The sequence below is a fragment of the Crocodylus porosus genome, unplaced genomic scaffold (genome assembly GCF_001723895.1).
Source record: "Crocodylus porosus isolate Cpor-Errol unplaced genomic scaffold, CroPor_comp1, whole genome shotgun sequence".
Classification (NCBI taxonomy): domain Eukaryota; kingdom Metazoa; phylum Chordata; order Crocodylia; family Crocodylidae; genus Crocodylus; species Crocodylus porosus.
In genome coordinates, this window is record NW_017728917.1 from 21,421,141 (window position 1) to 21,446,839 (window position 25,699).

Consider the following 25,699-nt stretch of genomic DNA (forward strand, 5'->3'; position numbering starts at 1 on the left):
TTTGGGTGGGGGGCAAGGGGCACAAGCAGAGCATCCTGCCATGTACCCCTTGCCCTCATCTTGTTTTTCTGCCATGCCGGCACTCTGGCACCTTCCAAGGTAGGCATTGTGGTGTTTTTCAGCACTTCATCCAAAAAACATTGCCTACCCCTGCTCTAAAGGATCAAGCTCCATTCATGAACAAGCTCTAACCTTGGAAATTTTTAAGAGGAGGTTAGACAAATACTTATCAGGGATGACAGGGATGATCCTGCCTTGAGCAAAAGGCTGGACTTAGATGACCTCCTGAAGGCCCTTCTAGTCCCAATTTTCTATGATTCTATGCAGATCAGTAATCTGACTGTACATTCTGGGACTGGTATTTATTTTATTTTCAGAACTTTTACTGGAATTGTCCTTGTATTAATGCAGGGTTGTATTAATGCAGAATTTGAACTCAACAGCACTCGCAAGGGCTTTTGTGACGCTGCCATTAACATACTTAAAATGATTAATTTATATTAACTGTATATGTGCAGCAAAATACTGCTTCAAAAAGGCCATTTGTGATGTTTAATTGTGGTTGCAAATGCAGTTTCAATGCTACTGTTGTAGTATTATTCATTAATTATTTGTACATCCAGTAGAAACTGACAGCTCAATTAAATCTTGCCATTTACTTGCACAGAATACAAAGCCATTACAATGACACTCACGTCCTTTTCTTTTTGTTTGAGCATATCTTCTTCAAACTGCTTTTGCATGAGTTCTCGTTCTCGTGCTAGACGGCGTTCTTCTTCTTGTTCTTCCCATTTTCTCTGCTCTTCCTCCAGTTGCTTCTTCCTTCGTTTTTCCTCCACTTGAGCCATTATAGCTTTCTAGTAATGCCAAAATCATAATAAAATTTAGTATAATTAAAACATATTTCCTATAAAACATGCATCCTGCATACTTTAGTCTTCTGTGTATACATTAGAAAATATATAAATATATATATAAAATATGAGTTAAATACAATAGAAAATATTTTTGTATTACAGAAAGCAAATGGAATTTAGTTTTCTAGCAAATTTAGCTCAAGTATTTAGAGCAAGAAGTACACAAAAGCAAAATACAATTTTAAAATAAGCCTCAAAATGCACGAGGATGTACATATATGCCCTCTCCATCCTATCACTTGGATTTTCTTTTTCTTTTTTAGAATCCAGCTCCCTGGTGTGATAACAAAGAAATTGGTATAATCTGAGTTAGTAGTTTACTCTGAAAAAGATCAGCTATAACAGGGGGCAGGCAATTATTTCAGGCCAAGGGCCACTTACTGAGTTTTGGCAAGCCACTGAGAGCCGCCAGGAGCTATAATAGGTGTATGACATGGGACCAGTCTTCATTTACACTAAAATGCTCTACATTGTTTTGGCAGTATAAAATAATCTGCAGTGGCTGTAAATGTATTTATAGTGCTGTAAAGGCAGCTTTACTGTAAATGAGAAAAGAAAGTACATTCACAGATGTCCAATTCTATGTTTAGTTAGATCTGTGGAGGTTGAAGGAAAGAGGTACACCAATACTTTTAGGTCCTGAACGATCTCTTATATTTTTGCCTTGAAAATATATAATACCGCAACTCTTAAACCACCTTACAAATATTAATAAACCCCTACCCTGTACCTATGAGTGAAATACCATTATAATTGTCTAAACAGGTATTCTGAAGCACAGATGGTGAAATAACTGCTCTGGAGTCTAGAAACCACATATTCTGCAACCCAGTCTCCTACTCTTAACTGCATCAATTTGCTTCCATTTTTTCATTCTTTCCACTCTGAAAATTATATCAGTTTCAAATATGATTGTACCTGATGTTCCAACTGTTTCTGCCGCCGCCTGTCTCTTTCCTCAATTTGTGCAGGATCTAAAAGAGCAGTCATTGAACGAAGGAAACTACAAACCGAGAAAAAGTGTAAATATTTTTTATTTAAAGAAGAAAAGAAACCCACAGCCTAAATTATTCTGACTTCTCAGCTAGATTGTATTTTCATGTGATCAAGGTTGTATTTTCATGTCTCATCACATGGCAATTTTATTCAGAGAATGTATGAGTTGAGTGTTTGGATCTACCTTGAGGTCATTCTCATCCAGCTTAAATCATGAAGCATGTTTTTATATCCATATCATGCTCTAACCTGCACCAAAGCTGTCCACATTGTGCTGCTTCTTAAAGTAAAGTACTAAGATATATAATTGATTCCCCTGCACAGTCTATCCAGGAACCTGTCTGCAAACTATTCTTCTAGGTTTATCTCTACTTTTGGGCAATGGGAAAAGGAACTAGAGTGAAGAAGGACCAAAAGACAGGAACAGGGAATTGTAGGATTGCTGGTGGCCAACTTCCTGTGCTCCAAAACTACAGTGATCACAGGAAATTCCAAACACACTACAGAAAGGAGGTAAGCAGTGTCAAGATCAATTCCTTACCAGGAGTTCAGTGACCTTCCAACCTTGGGCTGAATTTCTTCCAGAGCCTAAGGTAGTGCTAACAAGTTTAAAGTATAAATAGCCAGTATGTATGGGTTTGTGACTGAGCTTAAGGTTAACCTTAACTGTCAGTGTAGGCACAGACCCAGTACTATGGAATTTCAATGTAATCAATGAGATTGAATAAAAATGCTAGACTTTTTTTTAGTGAGTAATAGGAACACGTGTTTTTTTTCCTAACGGGAATCATGTGAAATAAAAATACAAGCTGCTAAAAAGCAGAGTAAAAAACAAATTAATGCAAAATCTAAGTTTTTGGAATGGATTCGGAAAACTAGTGTAGTTGAAGATTTCACTCACTTGGCTTTCTGACTTTGTTCCAAAGCACTGCTTTCAACAGTTTTCCCTACATTATCCACCTTTGAAGACAGGGTATGGCCTAAAGCTGCAGGTGAAAAAGGATGAATAAAAGCAGTCAGCTCCTTAGGGTCGGGGGACAGACAAAGAATTTCAGGCTGCTTTTTGTATGTTCCATTTAAGGGGTGTTGTTGATTAGCACTAAGGTGGTTCTTTAAAGAATCAAAATGCATTGCCCATCTGTCATGCTCTTCAGCCTAAACAGGTATGAAGCAACAAGAAAATGAAAATACATTTAATTACATTCAGTTACATATAGTATGTTCAACTACATATTTTTAAGTTATAGTGATGTTTTGACAGAAATTATGCATCAGGACTTGCTACTTTGCAAGTGCTGCAGTGGAACTGTAGGATATGGAGTCAAAAGGAATCAGAACTTGTGGGAGAGGTGATATCTTTTATTAGACCAAATAGATTTTTGAAAAAAAAATCAAAATGGGAATATGAAAAGGATCGAAGTCTTCATCCAACATTCAGCTTAAAACTTTTTGGTTAAAAATATTCACAAAATATTGCTAAAAATCCAGAAACTGCAAAAAATAAAGTTATCAAGAAGACTTCCGTCCCATGCAACATAAGCAAATAACAGATCAGAGTTTTCTATTCTGCTTTCTTTGCAACCTGGTCTTAAAATATATATTATTCTGTTTCATAATATTTCTATTAATTTTGCAAGGCTGCTTAATGATTTAGTTATATCCCCCCTCCTCTTGTTGCCCATATATTTTCTCTGTAGCACTACACACAATGGCAGCAGCAAGCTTTCATGCTTTTTAAAAACACTCTCTTGATAGCCATGTATGAAAACAAACTCTTATTCATCTTTCTCAGTGTCCCATTATTTCCTCCACTTTAGTTCTGGACAGTAATTCACATGCTGTATTTTGTGTAAGGCCCTTCCATTTGTGTAAGGCCAATCCATTTTTAGGGATTTCCTTTCCCTAAAAACTCTTCAGCCAGACTCTACCATCTGAAAAGAAATACTGCATCAATACTAGGAGTGCCCCACGTTTAAGGTCCTTGCAGAGGTGGGAGCTGCAAAAAGCCCACTCTTAGGGAAGAGCATTTGAGTGTCTTTACCCAAGGCAACCATGACCTCCCAAAAATCACAAAGATCCTGATCAGAGGCAATGGTAATATATTTCTTGCATTGCCTGCAGTTTCTATAGAGGAGATATTTTATTTTTACTTCAAAAGCAAGCTGTCTCCTAACAGCATAAACCTTCTCTGGCAGAAAAGACAGTCCTATATTAGAAAGCTAAAATAAACAAAAAGTAAAAAAACCTCATTTTGTACTAGTCCTCCACCTCCCCTAGGTTTTTAAGTTTCTCCTTCCCTAAGAAAGATAAACTGTAACTGTAACCTGGATGAAAAGCCAGAGCAGGGAAAGATTTTTTTCTTGCAGTATGCTTTGCTGGAACATAGAGAGATATGTCTAAACTAAAAAAGGATGTTGAAGAAAAGATTAATGCAAGTATCTTCCTTCTCAAAATAGACTGAAAAATGATTACTGTGATATGTCTCGGTGGGTGTTACTTGCTGACAAGAATCAATATAAAATGAAAGGACTGGACAGCTAATGAAGTTTTACAAATTCCAAGAGTTCAAAGGTAGGCACAACAGCGTGCTTTTAAGTAAAGAACATGCAACAATCACATTTAAAGCAATTTTTCTTTCCTAATAATCAAGAACAAAAACGTGGTCAGGGATTCTGAAGAAGAAGTAACCATGTGAGCATCCCTGACAAGTTTCTTAGAAAAAGCCATTTTTTGGTTTGTTAACCTGAGAAGCATTAATTTCCCAGAATGAAAAATATCTGTTCCAAGAATGACATGACTATCTTGTTAAACTGTATGAACTTTGTGCCATTTACAGTGAAAGCCATGGTTTTTCAATGCAAAAGGCGGCCTCAGGCTGTAGACACTCACTCCAAGAAAATTCTGTAACAAAATCTGTGTTCTCTCTGTACTACACATTTATTCCTCTCTGACAATCTTAGTGCTAGATCCAGAACAGCAGAGGCCACAGATATTATAAAACAGAAATGAAAACATTAACTAATAATGGGATATATTTTATTAGTTTGTATAACTATGTGGATAAGGTAGATAGACACTGAAATTAACACTGAAGAAGTTATTTACATGGTGTCTAAAGGGCTCATTAGGCAAGCAGATTTACTGATAAAAAACAAATTAATCTTTCTTCAGTTTCATAATAAGCAGACCATGTAAACTGCAGGGGGAAGTAACTGAAGAAGAAAGAAACCACCACACAATGGATTTTCTACTCTGCAAGAGCTGCAAAGTCTTTAAATGTTCTATCTGAAGATAGATTCATGCTTGCTATAAATTAAATTTACATATTTTAAAGCTTTGAGCTTTTTAACAGCAAATCTTGAACACTGTTTTGTTGTATAGTCAAAAAACTTTATACATGATGCAGATTATAATTCCAAGAAGCAGTATTTCTACACTACTTTGAAGGATGAGGAGTCACACTCCAATCTCTGTCTTTTCATCCTAACATTCTTGAAACCATCAGGATGTTTCCTTTCCCCAAGTATCTTGTCTTTGTTTATAGCCCCTTTCAGCTGTAAGCCCTTTCACTCAGTGGGAAAATGACTATGATAAATAATACCAGAGAGTTTATCTCTGAAGCAAACTCCAAAAAAGTATAGAACAGGTTTTTCTTCCCTGTCAAGGTTTTAGAATTAGTTTCATAGTTGGCAGGGTCAGAAGGGACTTAAGCAGATCATCTAGTCTGATCCCCTGCCATGGGCAGGAAAGGATGACCCCAGCTAGGTGGCTGTCTAGCCTCCCCTTTAAGACCCCCAGGGTAGGGGCAAGCACCACTTCCCTTGGAAGATGGTTCCAGTTCCTAGCCGCCCTGACCGTGAAGTAGCACCTCCTGATATCTAGGCTGAATCGACTCTCAGTCAACTTATGGCCGTTGTTCTTTGTTACCCCCGGTAGTGCTTGGGAGAACAGAGACTCTCCCATTGCCTGCTGGTCCCCCTTGGCAAGTTTATCGGCAGCCACCAGATCCCCTCTCAGCCTGGGTAACTGTTCCTAGGTACTTATTTTGCTAGGCTATCATATAGATTTGGGGTGAAATACTGAACCTGTACAAGTCAATAGAAGTTTTGTCACTGACTTTTGTTGGGCTAGGGAATCAATCTTGATTATTCAGAAGCACTGGATACCCACACATTCCAATCAATAAGAATTACAGGTGTGGGGATAAGGTTAATTGGAACCTAAAAATTCAATTAGCTTTGGAGATAGGTCAACTAACTGCATTATTGGAAGTTAAAGCAGAGTTAGTTTTTCTTTAAAAGGCTGGAAAGGCTCAAAAGGACAGTTCTGACTGACTCAAAAATTCATCTTGGAAGACTGGATAAGAGCTAGTATTTGGGAAAGGGGCACTTCCCCATCAAGATAACTTTGGGGGTTATATCTTGGAAAAATTAAGAACTAATGAAATCCACATGGAACTAGTAGTTCAAGCCAGGGGTGTGAAAGTCATTTAAGCTTAGTCTGAATGTGGTTGGGGTTTTTTTTTTTTGAGTGCTGGAAGGGGACTCTAGACAGAAAACCCTGTATTTCATTGCTCTAAAAAAAGGAGGAATTATGAGGCACACAGAAGGAAAATGTTAGGAGGAACTGAGCCCTACCATTGGAATATTAACACCTCAAGAATTGGAATGAACTATGACTTAATGGAAGGCCGAGTGACAGAAGAAGGGACAGAAGGGAGTCCAGAGTGGCAGAGGCTAATACATTCCAGCGGAGGACAACCTGTGATGCCAACCTCAGAGATAAAAGTATTCTAGGTGGTGAGTTGCCCTTGTGAAATATACTGTGCCTTTTAATTACAGAACTGTAAATATTCTGTTATCTGCAATTTGATATTCTTCTATTTGAGCAAACTAGAAAGTGAAAGTTAAACCAAATATATTTTTATTCTGGACCATCATTCTAAATTACAGTTACCTTTGACAAATTATGTTTCTCCTCTGTTTTTTGCAATTTAGCTTCTTCCTTTTGTTTGTCCAGCTCTTCAAGCCACTTCTTCTGTTGTTCACATTTCACAGTACTAATAGGGTCTTCTACTGGTGTAGTTTCCTGAAAGGAGAAAAATGCTAGTCTCTTAATTGTGTATAAATTTAGATTCTCTGCTTTTTTAGAAGTAATTTTAGGGGAAATTGTGCCCTAAATTTCTAGGCAGAATTAGACTAAGCTCTTGCAAAAGCAGTTCACATATATACATATACAATGTCAGAATGTTCCATATATAATTCTGCCTCTTTAAAAGAGCAAAACTATACATACTAAGAATAAAAAAAGAAACCACCTTCTTTTTAAAAGGTCCCATTGCTCAGTTTGCATTCCAGGAGTTCAGCAAGCATAAGTCATCAGTGATTACAGTAGCAGGAGAGTAACTAACTGCTTTAACTAAGTCCTCAACTTTTCTTAATGGATACCTTCATTATTTCACATAGTAGAACTCCACCCATATCCTGGAGCTCACATTCAATAAAATTTGGCTGAAATTATTCTCCCATTAAAGTCTTCAAAATATTCACCGTAAACTGCAGTTAATAATAAACTTTCTCTATATTTTTTATCCATAGCCTCAGCAAAAATTGCCTTTTCTATTTCTACAAAACTAATCTAATAATTACCTCTTTTGAATTAACAGCTACATATTGTTAACAGATCACAATCTAAACGTTCTTCTTGATGATGATCCTGCTTATGTCAATTCTAAAAGTATTCTCTTAGACTGCACAGGAAGACTTCCTGGTATCAGTATCACTGATTGTAAACACTGCATTCAGTGTACTCTAAATGACAAGGGAGGGAGAATACTCTGAGCAGTCCTATTAACAGAACTAGTGAAGATGCACACCCAAAATAGCAAGTTCTTCTTGCAGATAAGAGGCTGCATGCAATTTAAATTCTTACCCCTAATACAAATGCTGTACGAATGGCAGCTGGCAAGTCAGGAGACATGAAACTAGAAGAGTGCCCAGTTGGACCGTATGAAATTCTAGGTGCAACTTCACTAGTCTCTGTAGTTAAAGTGGTTCTAAAAATGTGGTTTTCTTCAGCAGTAATATTCAAGTCAGTTGGGAAGATAATCTGCAAATAAAGTGGCTTCATGATTTTAAATAGTATATTTAATTCTCTCAATCAACTTGTTCATTGTAAATACTCTTTTAAAACAATATATTAGCATGGTAATGCAAACTGCTATTCATGAGAAACTTTGCCAAAACTGCAATGCATATACAATTATTGCCATCTGGCAAGTCTGAAGAAGCTCCTCCATCAATGTGTCCTAAGTAAATTTCAGTTCTTGCATTAAAATGAACATTTTTTTAGGGGTATCAAATGCTACATAGAAAAGCAGTAACCTAGGTCCAATGAAACTAATAGCAACAAACTAATTTTACCCTTCATACCTGTTCTCTAAAAAGCTATAATTTATCAAACTGTACTAGTATTTTTAAACCTCCAGTATTTTTAAACATCCAAAGTCAACATCCACTTAGACTATTAAATTCCTGCATAATATTCAGGGGGATGGACTTATTTTGTTTTATATATTTTTTATTTCTTATTAGTGGGGAATCCATCCTGCTCAGGCTTCAAAGATTTCATAGACATTTGGGCTGGAAGGGACCCTGGAGGATCATCAAGTCCAGTCCCCTGCCCCAGGGGCAGGAAGTCAGTAGGGATAATAGGATCCCAGCAAGATAAGCATCCAAATGTGTCTTGAAGGCGTTCAAAGTAGGTGCTTGAACCACCTCCGGTGGCAGGCTATTCCAAACCTTGGGGGCTCGGACAGTGAAGAAGTTCTTGCTTATGTCCAGCCTGAATAGGTCACAGTGGAGTTTGTGACTGTTCGATCTTGTCATCCCTTGGGGGGCTATGGTGAACAGATGTTTCCCCAGATCCTGATGAGCACCCCTGATAAACTTATAAGTGGCCACCAGATCACCCCTGAGCCTGTGCTTGTCCAGGCTAAAGAGCCCCACTGCTCTCAGCCTCTCATCATAAGGTCTGTTTTCCTGACCTCTGATCATGCAATTCCTCTGCATTCTCTCAAGCTTCTCCACATCCCTTTTGAATTGTTGAGCCCAAAACTGGACGCAGTACTCCATCTGCAGCCTCACCAAGGCCGAGTACAGCAGGAGAATGACATCTGCTTGAGAAGCATCTATGGATGCGAGCCAGCGTTTTGCTTGCTTTACTAGCCGCAGCATCACACTGAAGGCTCATGTTCATCTTGTGGTCAACCATGACCCCCAAATCCCTTTCATCTGTAGTGCTAACCAGCATAGCACTGCCAAGCCTATAAGCATGGTACGGGTTTTTCCTCCCAAGGTGGAAAACCTTACATTTTTCGGTGTTGAACACCATCAGGTTGTCGTCCGCCCATTTCATGAGTCTGTCCTGATCCACCTGGATCACCCTCCTATCCTCAGGTGTGGATGCTTTACCCCAGAGTTTGGTGTCGTCAGCAAACTTAGCCGGTCCGCTTCTGACACCAACGTCCACATCATTGATGAAGATGTTAAACAGTACAGGCCCTAGGACAGAGCCTTGTGGGACCCCACTGATCACAGCATACCAAGACAATTGGTTCCCGTAGACCACCACCCCCTGGGTCCAACCACAGAGCCAGTTCCCCAGCCAGCGGATCGTGGTGATGTCAAGGCTGCAGTTAGCCAGTTTAGCCAAGAGGTGATTGTGGGATACCAGATCGAAGGCTTTTTTAAAGTTGAGGTATGCAACATCGATCTCTTCCCCCTTGTCCAGGTGATAAGTCACCTGGTCATAAAAGGAAATGATTGGTCAAGCAAGACCTACCCACAACAAACCCATGCTGAATATCCCTCAGGATATTCCCTTCAGCTAGTCTGTTAAGGATGGCCTCCCTGATAACCTTTTCCAAGACTTTCCCCAGGACAGAGGTCAGGCTGATGGGCCTGTAGTTTGCCAGATCTACTTTCCTCCCTTTATTGAAGATAGGCACCACACTGGCCTTCTTCCAATAGTTGGGCACTTCACCAGAGTGCCAAAAGCTCTCAAAGATCCGTGCCAGGGGCTAAGCTACGATGCTCTCCAGCTCCCTGAGTACCCTTGGGTGTTACCCATCAGGGCTGGCTGACTTGAAGGTATCCAGCCTGCACAGTATTGGTTTGTAAACAAAGATATTTTTTAAAATGGGCTGCTCATCTATTTAACAGACATTAGGGATGTAAATATGATTTTAAAATTATCCGTTTAACCTCCTCTAATTATGTTAAATGGTTAAATAATACATACCTAGTTTAGTGACCTCCAAGGAGGAACAGCCCAGGCCTTTATGTCTTCACTGTGTGCCCAGCAGCAAGGATTCTGTGGGGTAGCATTAGGGCTGCAACAGCAGCACCCCAGGCTGAAATGGCTGTGCCAGCGCCTCTCAGGAATGCCCTGGGGCCACGCTTACTGCAAGAGGGGACAGCAGTGACATCTCAGACCCAATGCCACCTGCTCTGGCTGCTGCGGTGCCTCCTCGGGCCAAGCCAGCTGCATGCTCAACCTTGCCTCAGGACTGGGCCAGGCCACATGCAGCCCCAGCAGCACAGACAGGAGAAGGAAGGACACAGTGTACCCAGCAGAGGCTGCCCCACTGGAACTGGCCCTCCCTTTCCCGCAGGGCCAGCTGCGGAGGGCTCGGCCCAGCAGCATGGAGGAATCTTCCAGGGTCAGACCATGGCAGCATAAATGCAGTGGGAGGGGTCAGAGGCCCATCACCCTGCCCAGCCCCTGCTGCTGTAGGGAGACAGGGCAGATCTACCACAGGGCTTGGAGTCTTGCTGCTGCATCAAGAAGGCCCCACCTGACCTCTGGGTGGGTGGGTAGGGGTCCCAGCACCTCCCTCCCACCCATGGCACAGGGGAGGTCCACAGCTGCAGCTCCATCCACAGCCCTAGCCCCTGCCTGCAGGGATGAGGGGAAGCCATGGCTCCGCAGTGCCCCTTAGTGCCTCGGCTGCGCTCACCTCCCCATACCCCCAGTTCCCCACCAGCAGCCTGGGGCTCACACAGCACGGGGTGCATGGTGAAGACATAAGGGACTGGTGCAGACGTGTTCCTGCCAGAGGCCACTAAAAGGTAAACAATATAAATAGGATTGTTGTTTAACTGCTTAACAGTTTACATCCTTAACAGGGATATAGTACTTGGACAATAGGTCAAACGTGTTAGACAACAAAACTAGTGAATAAGCTGCAACATTTCTTAACTAAGAATAACGACACTATTTGTAATTCTTTTCAAGGAACAGGAAAAGAAGAAAGGAAAGGCTAGCAAACTAGGAATAAAGACTACCAAGGATTACTTGGACTGTGGAGTAGCACAGGGGGAATTCAATGATTAAATATGAACAAAGCTGAAATTGAAGGCAATAAGATAACATGGCTAATTTAACTTGATAAGACTAGTCTCATGGAGGTATAGCAGGTGTCTCTTGCAGAACAGATAAGGTAGATTGTTGCCCATCCCACACAGTAAAGCCTCCATTCTAGCACCCCTAGAGGCTTTGTTAAGAACTTGCAAAGCAGCTCTATTACTGTTCTGTGTGGTGGAGGAAGTGCAATCTCCAAGTGCACTGCATAATAACTTGAAATTTGTTCTGGGATTTGGCCTGAAGAACTGATTCAACAAGTAAGCACCGGATATACTCCGACAACAGGTTCTTATATGAATAAATAATTTGAGTAATTCTAGAATATGAACAAAATACAGTGCTGGATGAGGAAAATAAAATCCAAGGCACATGTTTTTTCTTTTTATAGTTCATTGCTAGACATACCTGAGCTTGATAGGCTGTTTGTAAATTCTCCAAATGAGTTTTATCAATACTAGGTTTCCCCCGAAAATAGCATTTTGTCTCTACCTCTGAAGTTTCTTTTAGTTTCTTCTTTAAAGCCACCTGCTCATCTTTAAAACAAATTCATTAGAACTACTGTGTAAACAGAAATAACAATAACTTCAAGAGAAGTAATAAAATGCGAGGTGATAACATAATGGACAGATGTTGAGAGGCTCTGCCAAGGAGAAATATGACTCCCAAGGCTTTAGAAACAGAAGAAATTAGGGAATCTATATTGTGAAAGCATAAAATTCAGAGGACAACCAGTTAACTCAGGAAAATATCTAATATTTATCTCAGTTCATTTTTTCCTAGTTAGTGACTATAAATTTATACCAGGCTAGAACTGGTGTACCAGGTCCAACCTAGAAACTAGATTTTAAAAAACAATTCCCATCCAGGTTATGTAGAACTTGCTGTATAAATGGGAAGCTGCATTTAAGAAAATAATTTCATTACTACAATGCAATTTTCAGTTAACTTAGATCTTTTTCCTTGAAAAGAATATTTGAAAACAAGTATTAAGTTACTCATGCAGGTCAACAAGTTTTGTTGCAGAGGAGGGTTCTTTTGCTTTTTTAACACAAGGTAACCACGGGGATTGCAGAACTGTGTGTGGTTTCCTACACATCTGTTTAAAATGATGAAGAGGGACCAAATCCACCTCATCTTCATGGTGGTTCTTCTCCCTGCCAAAACAATGTCTGTGTTCTGCCTGCTGACTTTGCGGTAGTGGCTCAAATTTGTGGGTCAGAAAGCACAGCCAGTATACAACAGTTCCTTTGAGCCATCTCAACTGCCAAGTGGCAAAAGGGTGGTTATACCCAAGATACAGCCTCAGTGCTTATGAAGTATGTTTTTTGTGTCAACAGTTGCATTTGATTAACAAACTTAATTTAGTTAAACCTAAGTAGTGTGGCAAGTCATTTTTAAGTGGTCTGCACTTCATTTCAACCATGTCTACAATTTTATCTGGTGAACTGTATTAGTACGAATGTACTAACAGTCAATTTTCTCTTTTTTTTGGATAGATTACCATTCCTAAATTTTGAAATTCTATTTAAACTTTGCTACCTTATTCTCTGGGACAGCTACTGTTGTAAATCTAAATCCACAGTAACACTAATGTTCCTGAAAACAAAATTTGATTGTCTCTACATTTTATTAGGGGACTGATGCTACACTATAATACATTAATTTATGTTGCAAATATATCTTAGGATACCTAGTTCCTTCTTCCACTGGGCCCTCTTTGCTTCTAATAAGGTTTTATCTCCTTCTTTTTCACCCAGAGTACTAAACATGTCAGCAGGTTTCCATGTGTTCTTGCTGAAGAAAGGGAAAAAAAAAAGCAATTCAATGTATTTTAAAAGTCAAGATGCTTATTTTAAAGTTAACTTACATTACATATTTCATTGTACAGATGGAAGAAGAAAAAACTTATATTGCATACTTTACTGAACAGATCTACCTACATAATAATTTTATGTCCATCCTGCAGAGATGCTGCTTGTTTCGTGCTTGAATCAGAATTACTTTCACGTGGGGCAGATGAAGCTTCAGCAGCTTTCTGGAGTAATCCCATAATATTTTCTTCCTCTATCTGATTAGCAGCAGTAGTAGTAATAGCAGAGTTTTCAGCTTGGCCTAACAAAATAAAATGTACATTACTTATTTGTGACCTGGTAAATCCTCACTTCCACACTGTTTACAGTATGAAAAGTAAAACCTGGCAAATTCACATCTTCTACCTAAAATGCAACCTCTTCTGGGTAGGAACTTCTGCTTACAATGTATATGCAACGTCTAAGAAAATGGGGTTCTGATCTATAGGGCTGAGCTGAGGGGGGTGTAGCCAGGTCCTGGCAGGATCCTTTGGTTAGGGAGAGGTCCTCCCCACTTCTGACCAGCCCAGCACGAAATTGATAAGTGTTTATCACCCCTAACTCAGTGTGGTGAGGGGAACAGTGGGGGAGCAGCCTGCAGGCTCTGCAGAGCTCCAGCCAGGGAGCAGAAGGGAGGGACCAGCCCTGCTGTAGAGCAGAGCCCCACCCAGCCCAGAAAGCATGCTGGGATGCTGGGGGAATCTGATTTAACATAAACAAGCAAGGGGTCTGGGACAGACATTGCATAAATTGGTCTGACCCAAATCAGTTAAGTCTGATACTACATTCAACCAGTTTCAGCCATTTTCAAACTGGTTTATGTGAACTGAACATCTGTTCTGTTACAGGTTTAAACCAGTTTCTGAACACTTAAACTGGTATATGCGTAATGTCTGTCCCTAGCCTAAAAGAATATGTTGGGACAACCTGACTTGATAATAAAGTTTCGGAAGCAGTCAAAATCTTTTATAAGCTGTAATTTTTTCCTTTGGAAACAGAACCTGTTTATATCATGATGTGGAAATATCCTTCAGGTGTAGGTAATTTCAAGACTTTAAAACCAACTTGTTTAGGGTAAACTTAGACTAATTTCACAAAGCAATTGGCTAACTTGCTACTCCAAGTGGAACGCATATAATGGTTAATTAACCAATAATAATCAATTATCAGGAGTACATAATATGGATAGGGAAATAGAAAACTGGAACAGCAACAATTAAATCATAGATGAATTCATGAGACTTTTTACTTTAGAAACTAGGATGCATGCACTCGTGATTTTAAGGGAAACAGAATGAAGATGTCTTGCTTTTCTACAGGACTATTTTAGAAAATATAGCATGTGAGAAGTTTAGGCTCGTTTTACTACCATAGTGTCAGAATTTTTTTAAAGCTATTTGTATCTAAATATAATTCAAACAACATTTCATTTTTGCTTTAAAAATCTGCAATTCATTTCTGAACTAGCAATTTGCTACTAGCTAACTTTAGGAGAATGGTAGTCTTATAGAATGATGTTGTAGCCAAGAAGGTCATTTTTGCTGCAGGATATATACTTTACCTGTTCCTTGCTTTTCATCCTGGACTTGGGAGACAGTTTTGGTTCCTTCTTTTACAGTCATCAAAATTTGTTCAAGTTGTTCTTGAGTTAAACATACCAAACTGTTCCTCAGGTCTTCAGCTGAGACACGAGGTTTTTGAATCTTTTGTTTGGGCCTTTTAACTGCAATTTTAGGGTTCTGCAAATTGGACTTTCCATTTGTGTTATCTTTTGGAACAATCAAAGTATGTTTTCTAGTTGAGATCTCCTTTGAATCTTGAGTTGATAATAAACTCACATGGGTATTTTCACCTTTTATTGTTGACAATCTTGATTCACTTCTGGGTTTAACTGAAAAATGTTCATGCTTGGCACAAGTGTTTTGTGTTGATTTCAGAAAATGTTCAGCCTGTTTTATCTTCAATGCATGTTTGGGAAGTTTGACTTTATTACCCATCTGTTAAAACAGAAACAACGTATTTGATTTAATAGCCTTCGAACCATGAAACTGCATACCTAATCTCTTCCTTTCTTCCCTCCTTCAAGCAGTAAAAACAATTTTCTTTTATTTCTTTTCTCTAAATATTAAGAGATCATTCTGTTCTCAGTTATATCAATATGAACTTTAATTCCCTCAATGGAATGACTTATAGATAAGGAGATAATGGTGTATCCAAGACGAGAATAAACCTTGCCTTCAGGTATACAGTATTTCTCATTTTAATCCTAAATTTGAATGTAGATGCCAAAATAACAGTATGAAAATGAGCTTCACATCAGTCTCATAGTGCTGGTGTCAGAGATTATAAACTAAAACACATGTCCATGCATTAGTACCTTTTCTACTCTGACCTCCCTCAAATAGCATCCTGACTCATTCTACTCTACCCAGAAAGACTATCTTGTAGCTTTCCCATGGTCTTAACTTCAAATGGTTTCCAAAATATTTTTAAGGTAAGCCGAGAGGAAAGAAGTCCATTGCTTTGAGTTGGACTATCTATAAACAGCCTAGTGGTAATCTTTCCTTAAAGTTTAGCCATCTTTTAGTACATTGTCCAATATGGCTTTCAAATTGACACAAGAACCTTTCATCCAGAGATCTTAAGTGTTATGCCTTCATTGATTAGCTATGCCTTCTAATCCACTGGAGAATCTTGGAGTACCTATTTCATCTTAAAAGATGGGGAAACTGAGAAGAGAAGTGACACGTCTGGTGTCCAGGAGCGGGATGAAGAACCTCAGTGTTCTACTCTACACAGAAAACAAACTCAAAAGATCAGGCTTTAATTACTAGATATATAGACCCTTATGGGAATGCAGATGTGTGTTATGCAGTGCTGCAGACCTGTCTGTGCTGCCACATACCACACATACAGGCATTCCCTACACTGCTACTTTGCAGTTGAGGGGCGGGTTTGATCCCAGGGTCAAAAACACCCAAACCTAAAAAAAGCAGAGTGGTGCACATATGCAGGCAACGCATGCCACCCAAAATCGGAGCCTGGCCAGCCGGAGCCAAAATCTGGCTACCTGCCAGACTCCCTGCTGCAGGGACGCTACGGCTGTGACTCCCAGGGACCCCCAGGACCCCAGGTAAGGCTGCTGAGGTTAGCACAGTTGCTGGCCCCAACCTCTCCAATCCCACTCGGGGCAACATGCTGTGCACCAGAGTATGTCACAGGCATTTGTCAGGGACAAGTAGCAGTGGCACAAAGTGTGCCGCTGCTACTTGTTCCCAGGGAAAGACATGTTCAACACGTTCCCACTTGTGGGGATGTGCCATATATGTACCAACAATGTACATAACACTGCTACCTTCTCAACATGCCCCCACATCTACATCCGAAGTTGGGAACATGCACCCAACCTCAGATGCAGTCAGATATACATTTGAGACGTACTCCTTGAGTGTTCCCACACCTTCAGGGTGCCCTTCTGCCCCAAATCCCTCTCTGCTGTCTGCTATTTGACCATTGAGAACCAGCTGAGATGTGCTAGGGGCCAACTTCTTGGTCTGTGGTACCTCAGCCTTACCCTTCTCACCCAGGTCTGGCCAGCTCGCAGCAGATGGGAATTTACCAGCTAGAAGAATTACCCTTTTATCTGGTCATGCACCCAAAAAAAGACAGATTTTCCCTCCCCTTCCCTGAAAGAGATCTGCCAAATGGTCAAATGCTTTGAAATCACAGTTAACAATGCCAATAAGTGAGGTGCAAAAGATAACAAGAGACTTATCATAAAAACAAGAGGAAACAAAAAAATCAGTAACTACATGTTGAGATATGGAGCTAGATATAGCTAGGTAGGGGAGACAGATATAGATAGGTAACTGCCTAAATCATTGTTTGTGGATTTCACAGAAACCATGACATCTGGGGTTGCCTGTGGGAAAAAAAAACCTTAATAAAAATAAGTATTAAGTATTCTCCTCCTGGGCAGGCCTCATAGCCCATCTAGAAGGGGAAGGCACAAAGGGGTCATCAGACAAGATGGCAGCTGCCCCTTCTTTCTTCTCCTCCCCAGGACATTTCTGCCAATCAGTGCTGAGGGGTGGAGCCAGACTAAGAGCAACCCGAAGTCAGCTGAGCATGGAAATCAGACCTGAGGCAACCCCACAGCAGTGTGACCAGGATATGAGGAATATTATGGGATGGGGCATCAAATTCCCAACCCTAACCACAGCAATATTTTATCATCTACTAGAGGGCTCAGACAAACTATATACCCAGTTAAGGGGTGCATGTTGACTTAAATCTACCCTCTTTGTTACCTATCATGAGTTTGAATACAGGTATCCTTATGTGGGTTCTATATATGCGAATTCACTCTTATGCGATGAGCATATTTAGCCCCATAATTTGTTATATGTGAGGTAAATTTGCTCAGCATAAAGGTCTGTTTCCCCACCCAAACAGGTAAGTCTGTGGGGGGAGGGGAAAAGGCCATGGCCCCATTCACCCCTTCCTGTGCTGGAGTGGCCCTGGGAGCGGCCCACACGAGTTGCCTGCAGCTGCTGGGCTGCACCGTGCCCTGGTACAGGAAGCTGGTGTCAGCTGCTTCCACGGCTGCTGCAGCTGGGGTTGGGGTGAGTGCTGTGCTCTGCATTGCCCAGGGCTCCACTTGTTTGCACTCACCCCAACCTGTGCTAGAGCGGCCCTGAGAGCAGCTGATACCAGCTGCCTGCGCCAGGGCATGGTGCAGTCCAGAGGCTGCAGGCAGCTAGTGTTGTATGTTCCTGGGGCCTGCTCCAGCACAGGAAGGGGTGAGTGGGGACTGGCAGAACTCCGGGAGGGTTGGGCCACAGTACAGCCCAGCTGCTATAGGCAGCTGGTGTCGGCTGTTCCCAGGGCTGGGGTGAGTGCCTCACTCCCTCCCTGCCATGGGAACCTATCCCTATTTGTTACATTATAAAGTGGGTTCCCTTTATGCAAATTCAATACATGCGTTCCCATAAATTGAGGGAAACCTGTCACAGAATTTCACTTGTTACACCGACCACAAATATTTAGAGAAACTAACAGTTTCTCTAAATATTTGTGGTCAGTGTAACGAGTGAAATTTGAAGTTAACCTTGAGATTAACTATGCTGTTTTTGTTCTTAGCTAGAGGCCAGGAGTCATTCTTTCACTTACCTTTACTGTGGACTTTGATTTACCCACTGTAAAACAAATAAAAAAGCACATTAAAACAGTGTTAAATAACTGAAATCCACACCTTGCAAATTTAGTCTCAACAGGCATATCTTGCTTGATCTCCTGTGGAACACATACCATAGAACAGCATTTCCCAACCTTTTTCACCCTGCAGCACACATACATGGCCTCCCCTGCCCCAGCAGCCAAATGGGGGGCGGGGAGTGGCCAAACACCGCAGAGTGGTGGAAGGGGATGGGGAGGTGGGGATCAGGTGGCAAGAGGCTGAATGCCGCAGATCGGGGAAGGGGGGTAGCAAGTGGTGGAATGCCGCAGAACAGTGGGAAGGGGGTAATGCGGCATTTGAATCACTGGCTGGAGCATGCTCCCCGCATCTGTCTGGCTGCCCACAGCAGCAGCAGGCGGGGGGCGTGGCTCCAGCCCAAAATGCCATGGCATACCTGGATGCACCTGATGGCACACCAGCGTGCTGTGGCACACTGGTTGGGAAACAGTGCCATAGAAGATCAATAACTTCTCCATCAAGCCCACACCATCAATTCTATTTTAAAATACTATATTTTCAAAGTGATAAAAAATCGACTACATCCTAGGAAAAAGTATTAAAATGATTAACTGCACTTTTTAAAAATTGTGTTTTTCAAGTCAAAACTGATCTAGTGTCAACCTCTACTCATTAAATCTAGTCATGTTTTTTCTTTTTAATACTGCTAAACCTAAGATTGAAGTCTCTTCCTCTCCCTTGCAGACTGATCAAGTCACCGTTTAATCTTTTCTTGGATAAACAAAATAAGATGACCTACCGTATGAAGCCAAAATAAGCCTTGGCTTTCCATCCAGTATTTCAGTTTCAAGCTTTAATCCATCTCTGTAAAACAGAAGAATGCTAAAAATAATTTAAAGTGCTTTTCTAATTATAAAGATATATTACAATAATAAATATAAAACTAAGGAAGGGCCAATTCTCTTCTCCATTATGGCAAGTGCAAATCAATGGCCCAGATTATTTCCACTCTTTTCACACTTGTTCCAACTTCAGATTATTCCTTCTACACAGAGACAAGTGAGTCTTTTATCTATGAAACAGGAAGTAAACCAATGCGGGACTTGAAGACCTAGGGTTCAATATCCTGCTCCACTCTCAATTTCGTTTGATACTGGAGTTCTGATCTCTCTCTGCCTCAATTCCCTATGTTTGAAATGGGTACCTCCCCACCTTACAGAACTGGTGTAAGGAGGAAGTACATTTTAAAAAAATCAGTTATTATAATAATGATCACATGAAAAAAACACCATAGTTTGTGGTATATGTAAATATAAAAGTGCTGTACCTATGCTAAAACTTGCAGCTGTCTCAAAAAAGGTAAAATGTATCAACTGTGGATGACCTAAGTCTACAGGTACCCACAGTAATTTATGCAAATTACTACAAATTACTATTTTTGATATAAATTATGCAATTTTTTATAAAAGTTAGTGTTTTCAAATTTGCATCTCACTTCCATGTGCTTAGGTACAGCAGGGTCGGACAGTAACTGAAGAGTGGGAGGAGAACAAATTGGGGAATCAGAGGGCAAAGAGGCCACTTGACACCCCCCCCCCCAATTTGTTTTCATTGCTGTAGCAATGGGAGGTGGACAAATTCAAGACAAACCACCAATAATTAGATTCTATACCTGGAAAATTATAACAACTTTATACATTTTCTATATATAGAGTCTAATTATTGGGGGGGTCATCTTATATTTGAGTAAAATATATCACATTTTCTCCTTGCTTCATAATCCTTGTTTTGTGCTTGCTTAATTTTATATGCATATATTAAACACTTTATATTTATAGAAAAGACAGAAAACCAGAATATACAAGTATCAAAAGCAAGCTATATTAATCAGATGCTCTTGGTTTTAGGCCTATCCAAGTTGTGTGGACATCCTTCTATAAATGCACGATGTATCATCACATATGATTTCCTGCCTATTGCAAGAGTCAGGTATAAATGATGTAAGTAGCTTACTATAAAATACATGTTAAACAAAAATATTTTAACTTTTATATCAATTTCAGAACCATAGGTGAGGCGGGGGGGGGGGGGCACACGCCCCCCTTGAGATTGGCCGCTGCCAGCTTCTGCAGGCAGTCGCTGCTCTCCGCCCGCCCCACCCTCGCCGCTGATGCAGCTGGCAGCCTCTGTGGGCGGTCCCCGCTTGCCGCTCACCACCCCCCCCCCCCCTGACACTGCTCCTGGCTGTTGTGGGTGGTCCCCACACACCGCTGGTGGCTGCAGGCAGTCCCCGCTTGCCGGCTGCAGGCAGTCCCCGCTTGCCACTGCTGACACTGCTGCTGGCGGCTGTGGGCGGTCCCTGCTCGCCACTATGGTGCCCCCCCAGTCTCAGGAGTCATTTATGTTCAGAACCAGTCTCAAGAGTCATTCATGTTCAGAATCATCCAAGGCTGTGAGATGGCAATAAATGGAGATCAGTCTTTATGTGTTTATAATCCTCATATGGTCTTTAAATCATAACTAAAAAGAAATATAATGCTTTCATAGTATTGCGGATCACATGCTGCTATGAGAGACTCCTTTGGAAACAAAGGACATTTTTACACATGCTCCAGATGGGGGGTACTTTAATTAGAGCAGCTCTCAGAGCTTCTCTACTTAAAGCGCCTGCAGTGTCTCAAGTTTCAGCATCCCAGCACTTAAACATGGAGGCAGGGGCACTTTAACTAAAGCTCACCAAATGAATTTTAAAGCATCCCTACCACCATTTGAAGTGCAGGGAATGCTAATATGTGGGATGTGGAGGCTGCTGAAGTGCAGTAATTAGCATGCTGCAGCAGATTTGATTAATCGAGTCTACTCTGTCATGCTGTAATTACACTGCATTAAAGCAGGCTCCCCGCACATGTACAGGATCCCAAATTCAACTCCTACAAGTAATGATGTTATTTTAGAAAGCCCAAAGCTGTTGGGGATCCTTAGTTTTCCTTAAACAATAAATCTTTCCAGTTGTCATGTGCTCCACAAGGCAAGGGCAGAAAAAATTGTGTGTGTGTGTACACACACATCTTTTTCTTTGCCTTGTGAAGCATGTGGCAGCTAGAATATATATTTAATCAAAAAATCAGGATTCATAGATTGTAAGGCCAGAAGGGACCTCGGAAGATCATTGGGTCCAGGCCCCCTGCACTAAGCACGAAAGACAACTGGAGGTCAGGTGACCCCAGCAAGGTGCCTGTCCAGTCTCCTCTTGAAGATTTTCAGGGTAGGTGATTGTACCACCTCTGGAGGGAGTCCAGTCTGGACACCCTGACTGTGAATATGTTTTTCCTAATGTTGAGCCTGAATCAATTTTCCAGGAGTTTATGGACAAAAAATCTCCAGTGGGGATTCCCTTTTACAAGCAACTTAATACTCTGGGCTGAGAAACAAACCCAGGTCTGCCACATGGCAGGCAAAAGCTGTACCACTGAGCATTGACAGCAATTGTGTTTATGGGACCAACTGTATAGCTGGGAGAGACAAACTTCTGGAACTTCTGGATGCCAGTATACGATACCCAAAAGCCTGTCTATGTCCCTCCCAACGCTACAGTTGGTCCAATAAGACAGCAGCCACAAAAAAACCTTCCCCCTCAGATTTTTCCTGGATATTACAACTGTAACATCACCTCAGCATTGTTATTTCCCATTCCATCTGAAGATCTCAAAGATCATGTATCTTTTATATACAAAAATACAATATGGTGTGTGCGTAAATTATATCATGTTTCGGGGGTGTTTCATAGATTCATCGATTCTAAGGGGCTGGTAGGGACGTTGCAAGATCATCGGACCCAACCCCCCTGCGTTAGGCAGGAAAGACAACTGGGATCAGGTGACCCCAGCAAAGTGACTGTCCAGTCTCCTCTTGAAGATTTCCAGGGTAGGTGAACTCTGGAGGGAGTTTATTCCACAGTCTGCACACCCTGGCTGTGAAGTTTTTCCTAGTGTTAAGCCTGAAATGGTCTTCCAAGAGTTTGTGGCCATTACTCCTGGTTTTCCCCAAGGGTGTCCTGGTGAACAGCTGTTTGCTGAGCCCTTGATGTATTCTCCTGATGTAGCAGTAAGCTGCTACCAAGTCCCCTCTCAGTCTTCTCTTTTTCAGGCAGAAGAAACACAAGTCCTTCAGCCTCTCCTCATATGCTTTGCCGTGCAAGTCCCTAATCATACAGGTGGCTCTTCTCTGGACTCGCTCAAGCTTCTCCATGTCCTTGTTGAAGTGCAGAACTAGAAAACTGCTGGTTGTAGCCATGTTGGTCTAAGGACATGGGCAGACAAGGTTCTTTGGGTAAATGTGACATCTTTTATTAGGACAACTAAATAGTTGGAAAAGTTGCTTTTTGCACCCTTGCGGGCACAAACACCCATCTTCAGGCAAAGGAAGAGGTAGACCTGCAGCTGCCGCTAGACTCTCCATCTGCCTGAAGATGGGTGTTTGTGCCTGCAAGCGACGTTCCCAACTATTTAGTTGGCCTAATAAAAGATGTCACATTTACCCAAAGAAGATTTTCAGGGTAGGTGATTGATTGATCTAGCCTGATCTAGATATACATGTACCCACCATATTGTGGTTTTATCTACAAAAGATAGATAATGTCTTTTTTAGGGTAAAAGCCAAAGTTACAGCCATATATATAATAACCTGTGCGTGTAGAAGTATATATGTGTGTATACAAGGTTATTTGGGTGATATCTTTTATTAGACCAACTTAGTTACACAAACATTTTAAGCAAGCCTTCAAGTTTAAAAACCCTTCGTGAGGTTTCTCTGTGGGTATATGCACAGAGTGTGTATGGTGGCTTTTAACTTGGGCTCCTCCCGCCTCGGACGCTCGCGGATGAGCGCAGGGGGCTCCCCTGACCCTCCCACGGGAAGAGGCGCTGCTCTGCCGCCCGCGGGCCGCCCCCACCGCTGCGCTTCACGGAGCCGCCCCGGCAACCCCGCGCCCGCCCCACAACAGCACCGGGGACAGAGCAGGCTCGGCCGGCGCCGGCCCGGTGCTGAGAACAGCGCCCGCGGTCCTACCCCACGTTCATGGCTCGCCGCACCCCGCCGCCGCGCCGTGGACACCCGTTGCTGCTAGCGCACAATGAGGCGGCAAGCGATAGGCGCCGCCCCAGCCAATGGGCTGCTCGCGTACTGCGCCGCCGCCGCGCGGGGCATTGTGGGGGCCGGGGACGCGCTGCGTTCAGGGGGTGAGGCTTGAGGTGTTGTGGCCCGAGGGCGGGGCTTGAGGCGCTGCCCCGGGTGGTTCAAACCGGCCCCCGCCGCGCCCATAGCAGTGACCGCCGCTTCCTGGGCGCCCTGCCACGGAACAAAGCTGCCTCCCGTGCTTCCAGTCAGACAGCAAGTGGGAGCCAAGAAAGCCTGCCAAGATCTGTGTTCCAGCTGGTCTAATATCACCTCTACCCAAAGGACCTCGCCTGAAAGCCAAGCTGGCGCTTTCCTCTGGTCTAAATTGGTGTCTAGAGACTGACTGGTTCAGAGATGCCTGAGCTTTAGTAGGCAACAACCTGTCTGGGCTAGTGCTGTCCCCATTTTACCTTGTGGCTTGGGGTCTACTGTGCTGTCATGAGGCTACCTTCAGTTCCCTCCAGGTAAACCATAAAAACCTCATTGTACCTATATACATGAACGCTGCGTGCCCCCTGGGGCACAATGAGCTCCAACAGGTGGGAGCGTGGCGTGGTGGCAGGAAGCTCACGCAGGCAGTGATGGCACGGGGTGGGGTGAGCGCCAACCACCTGCAGGCATCCCCGGCAGTGTCAGCAGCACCTTTTCACACAGGTGCACTGCCACACTCGGGGTGCACATGCACCCATGTGCACCCCTACACATTGCCAATGCCTTTGTATAGCCCCCTTGTAATTGGGGGCTTCACAGTCTTGACTTTTGGACTTGCAGGATTTTTCTGATTGGGACCAAAATATCAAGTCCTAAATGGTGTCAGTGCCTGTTTTTTTTCTCTCTCAGTATTTTCACAGAATCCTAGAGAAGTCAGGCTGGGCAGGACCCCCAGAGTGCAACCTCTCGTCCTGAGGCAGGATCATCCCTGTCCAAACCATTATGTACAATACATCATCTAAGCTCTATGTAAGACTACTGTCAGCGCAGGCAGAACATGGACCTAACACCGTAAAGCTGCCACAGGTAAAGCAGGGGAACTGTGGCAGTGCATTTGGTACTTTTAACTAGTTATTTGATTCTCTTGTGGGAGTCTCTATCCATCCTTATCCACTTGCGTTCAAGGAAAAAACCTGTCTTTCGTAAAATTAAATAAAAAAATGTGGGGGTGACTTGTATGCAGGCTAGATTTATAGTTGGAACATTATGGTATCCTTTCTCAAATTACTGGAAAAGGGAGGGATGTTGCATCAAATTCATAATACACATAAGTAAGCACTGAATTTAGAATTTAGAGCAATTTTCTGTTTAGAGTTGAGCAATTTTCCTGTGGTGAGTAATCCTGCTATGTTCATTTCCATGGGAATATGGTGCTAAAATTACTAAACCACTTGAGTGGTTTAAGTGGCCCTGCTTTAAACTTATAAGGCCACCCAGCCTGATTGAGTGGTGTCTACAGGCCAGATTGGGCCAATAGACTCTCTCTGTTTGCCAGGTTCAGCACATTGGGGCTGCTCTGGTGCGAGCATTACATGCGCCGACTCAGACCTGCATGTGTGCGGGTCCTGTGTGGGTTCTGTACATCGTGGATTGGATCCGGCCCTGCCTGCCACAGTCTGAAACCTAGGTATTGCACTGCAGGATGGATCCAGCACCGTCCCCCCCAACCGGCTAGATCTTTCATACCCCTGACTTTGAGTATTCAATAGTGAAACAAGGGTCAGTGAATCAAGTGACATAACCAGGGATCCTGGTTTCCTCTGATTTAAAAATTGCAAATTCTCTGATTTAAAAACTCAAAATCCGTGATAAAAATTAAAGGCCCCTCCTAGTGCTGCTGGTGACCCGCACTCCCCCTTCACAGCCTCAACAGCGCTCCTGATGCCCCTCGCAAAATTCCCCCAGACCCACAGACATGCAGATACTAACAACCAACCCAGCAGGTAAGTGTGTGTGGGGGGAAGGGGCAGGGGAAAGGGAAGGTGCTAGGGGAATAGATCAAGAATGGCGGGGAGTGTGCCCAGAAGCAGAGCCAGGGGGTGAGGGCAGGGGTGCCGCTCTGTGGGCCACATGTGCTGGTCGGCCTGACAGGAGGTTCACCACCGCAACTCTGCTACTGTGCCCTGTGCTGCCATCCCACGGCCACC

At 42.5% G+C, this 25,699-nt stretch overlaps 1 protein-coding gene across 1 annotated transcript in view; it reads right to left on the reverse strand.

The window, feature by feature from the left end:
* Positions 1-23,533, reverse strand: part of CCDC66 (coiled-coil domain containing 66) — a 44,555-nt gene extending 21,022 nt beyond the window's left edge. The window contains exons 1-12 of the mRNA XM_019536908.1: positions 23,454-23,533; positions 19,186-19,250; positions 18,362-18,387; positions 14,751-15,186; positions 13,280-13,451; positions 13,030-13,133; positions 11,745-11,872; positions 7,845-8,021; positions 6,870-7,001; positions 2,815-3,068; positions 1,836-1,920; positions 696-857 (exon numbers count right to left, since the gene is read on the reverse strand). Coding sequence (XP_019392453.1) covers positions 696-857; positions 1,836-1,920; positions 2,815-3,068; positions 6,870-7,001; positions 7,845-8,021; positions 11,745-11,872; positions 13,030-13,133; positions 13,280-13,451; positions 14,751-15,186; positions 18,362-18,387; positions 19,186-19,250; positions 23,454-23,464 — 1,752 coding nt within the window. The 5' untranslated portion in view covers positions 23,465-23,533. The remainder of the gene's footprint in view (positions 1-695; positions 858-1,835; positions 1,921-2,814; positions 3,069-6,869; positions 7,002-7,844; positions 8,022-11,744; positions 11,873-13,029; positions 13,134-13,279; positions 13,452-14,750; positions 15,187-18,361; positions 18,388-19,185; positions 19,251-23,453) is intronic.
* Positions 23,534-25,699: the final 2,166 nt, after the last annotated feature.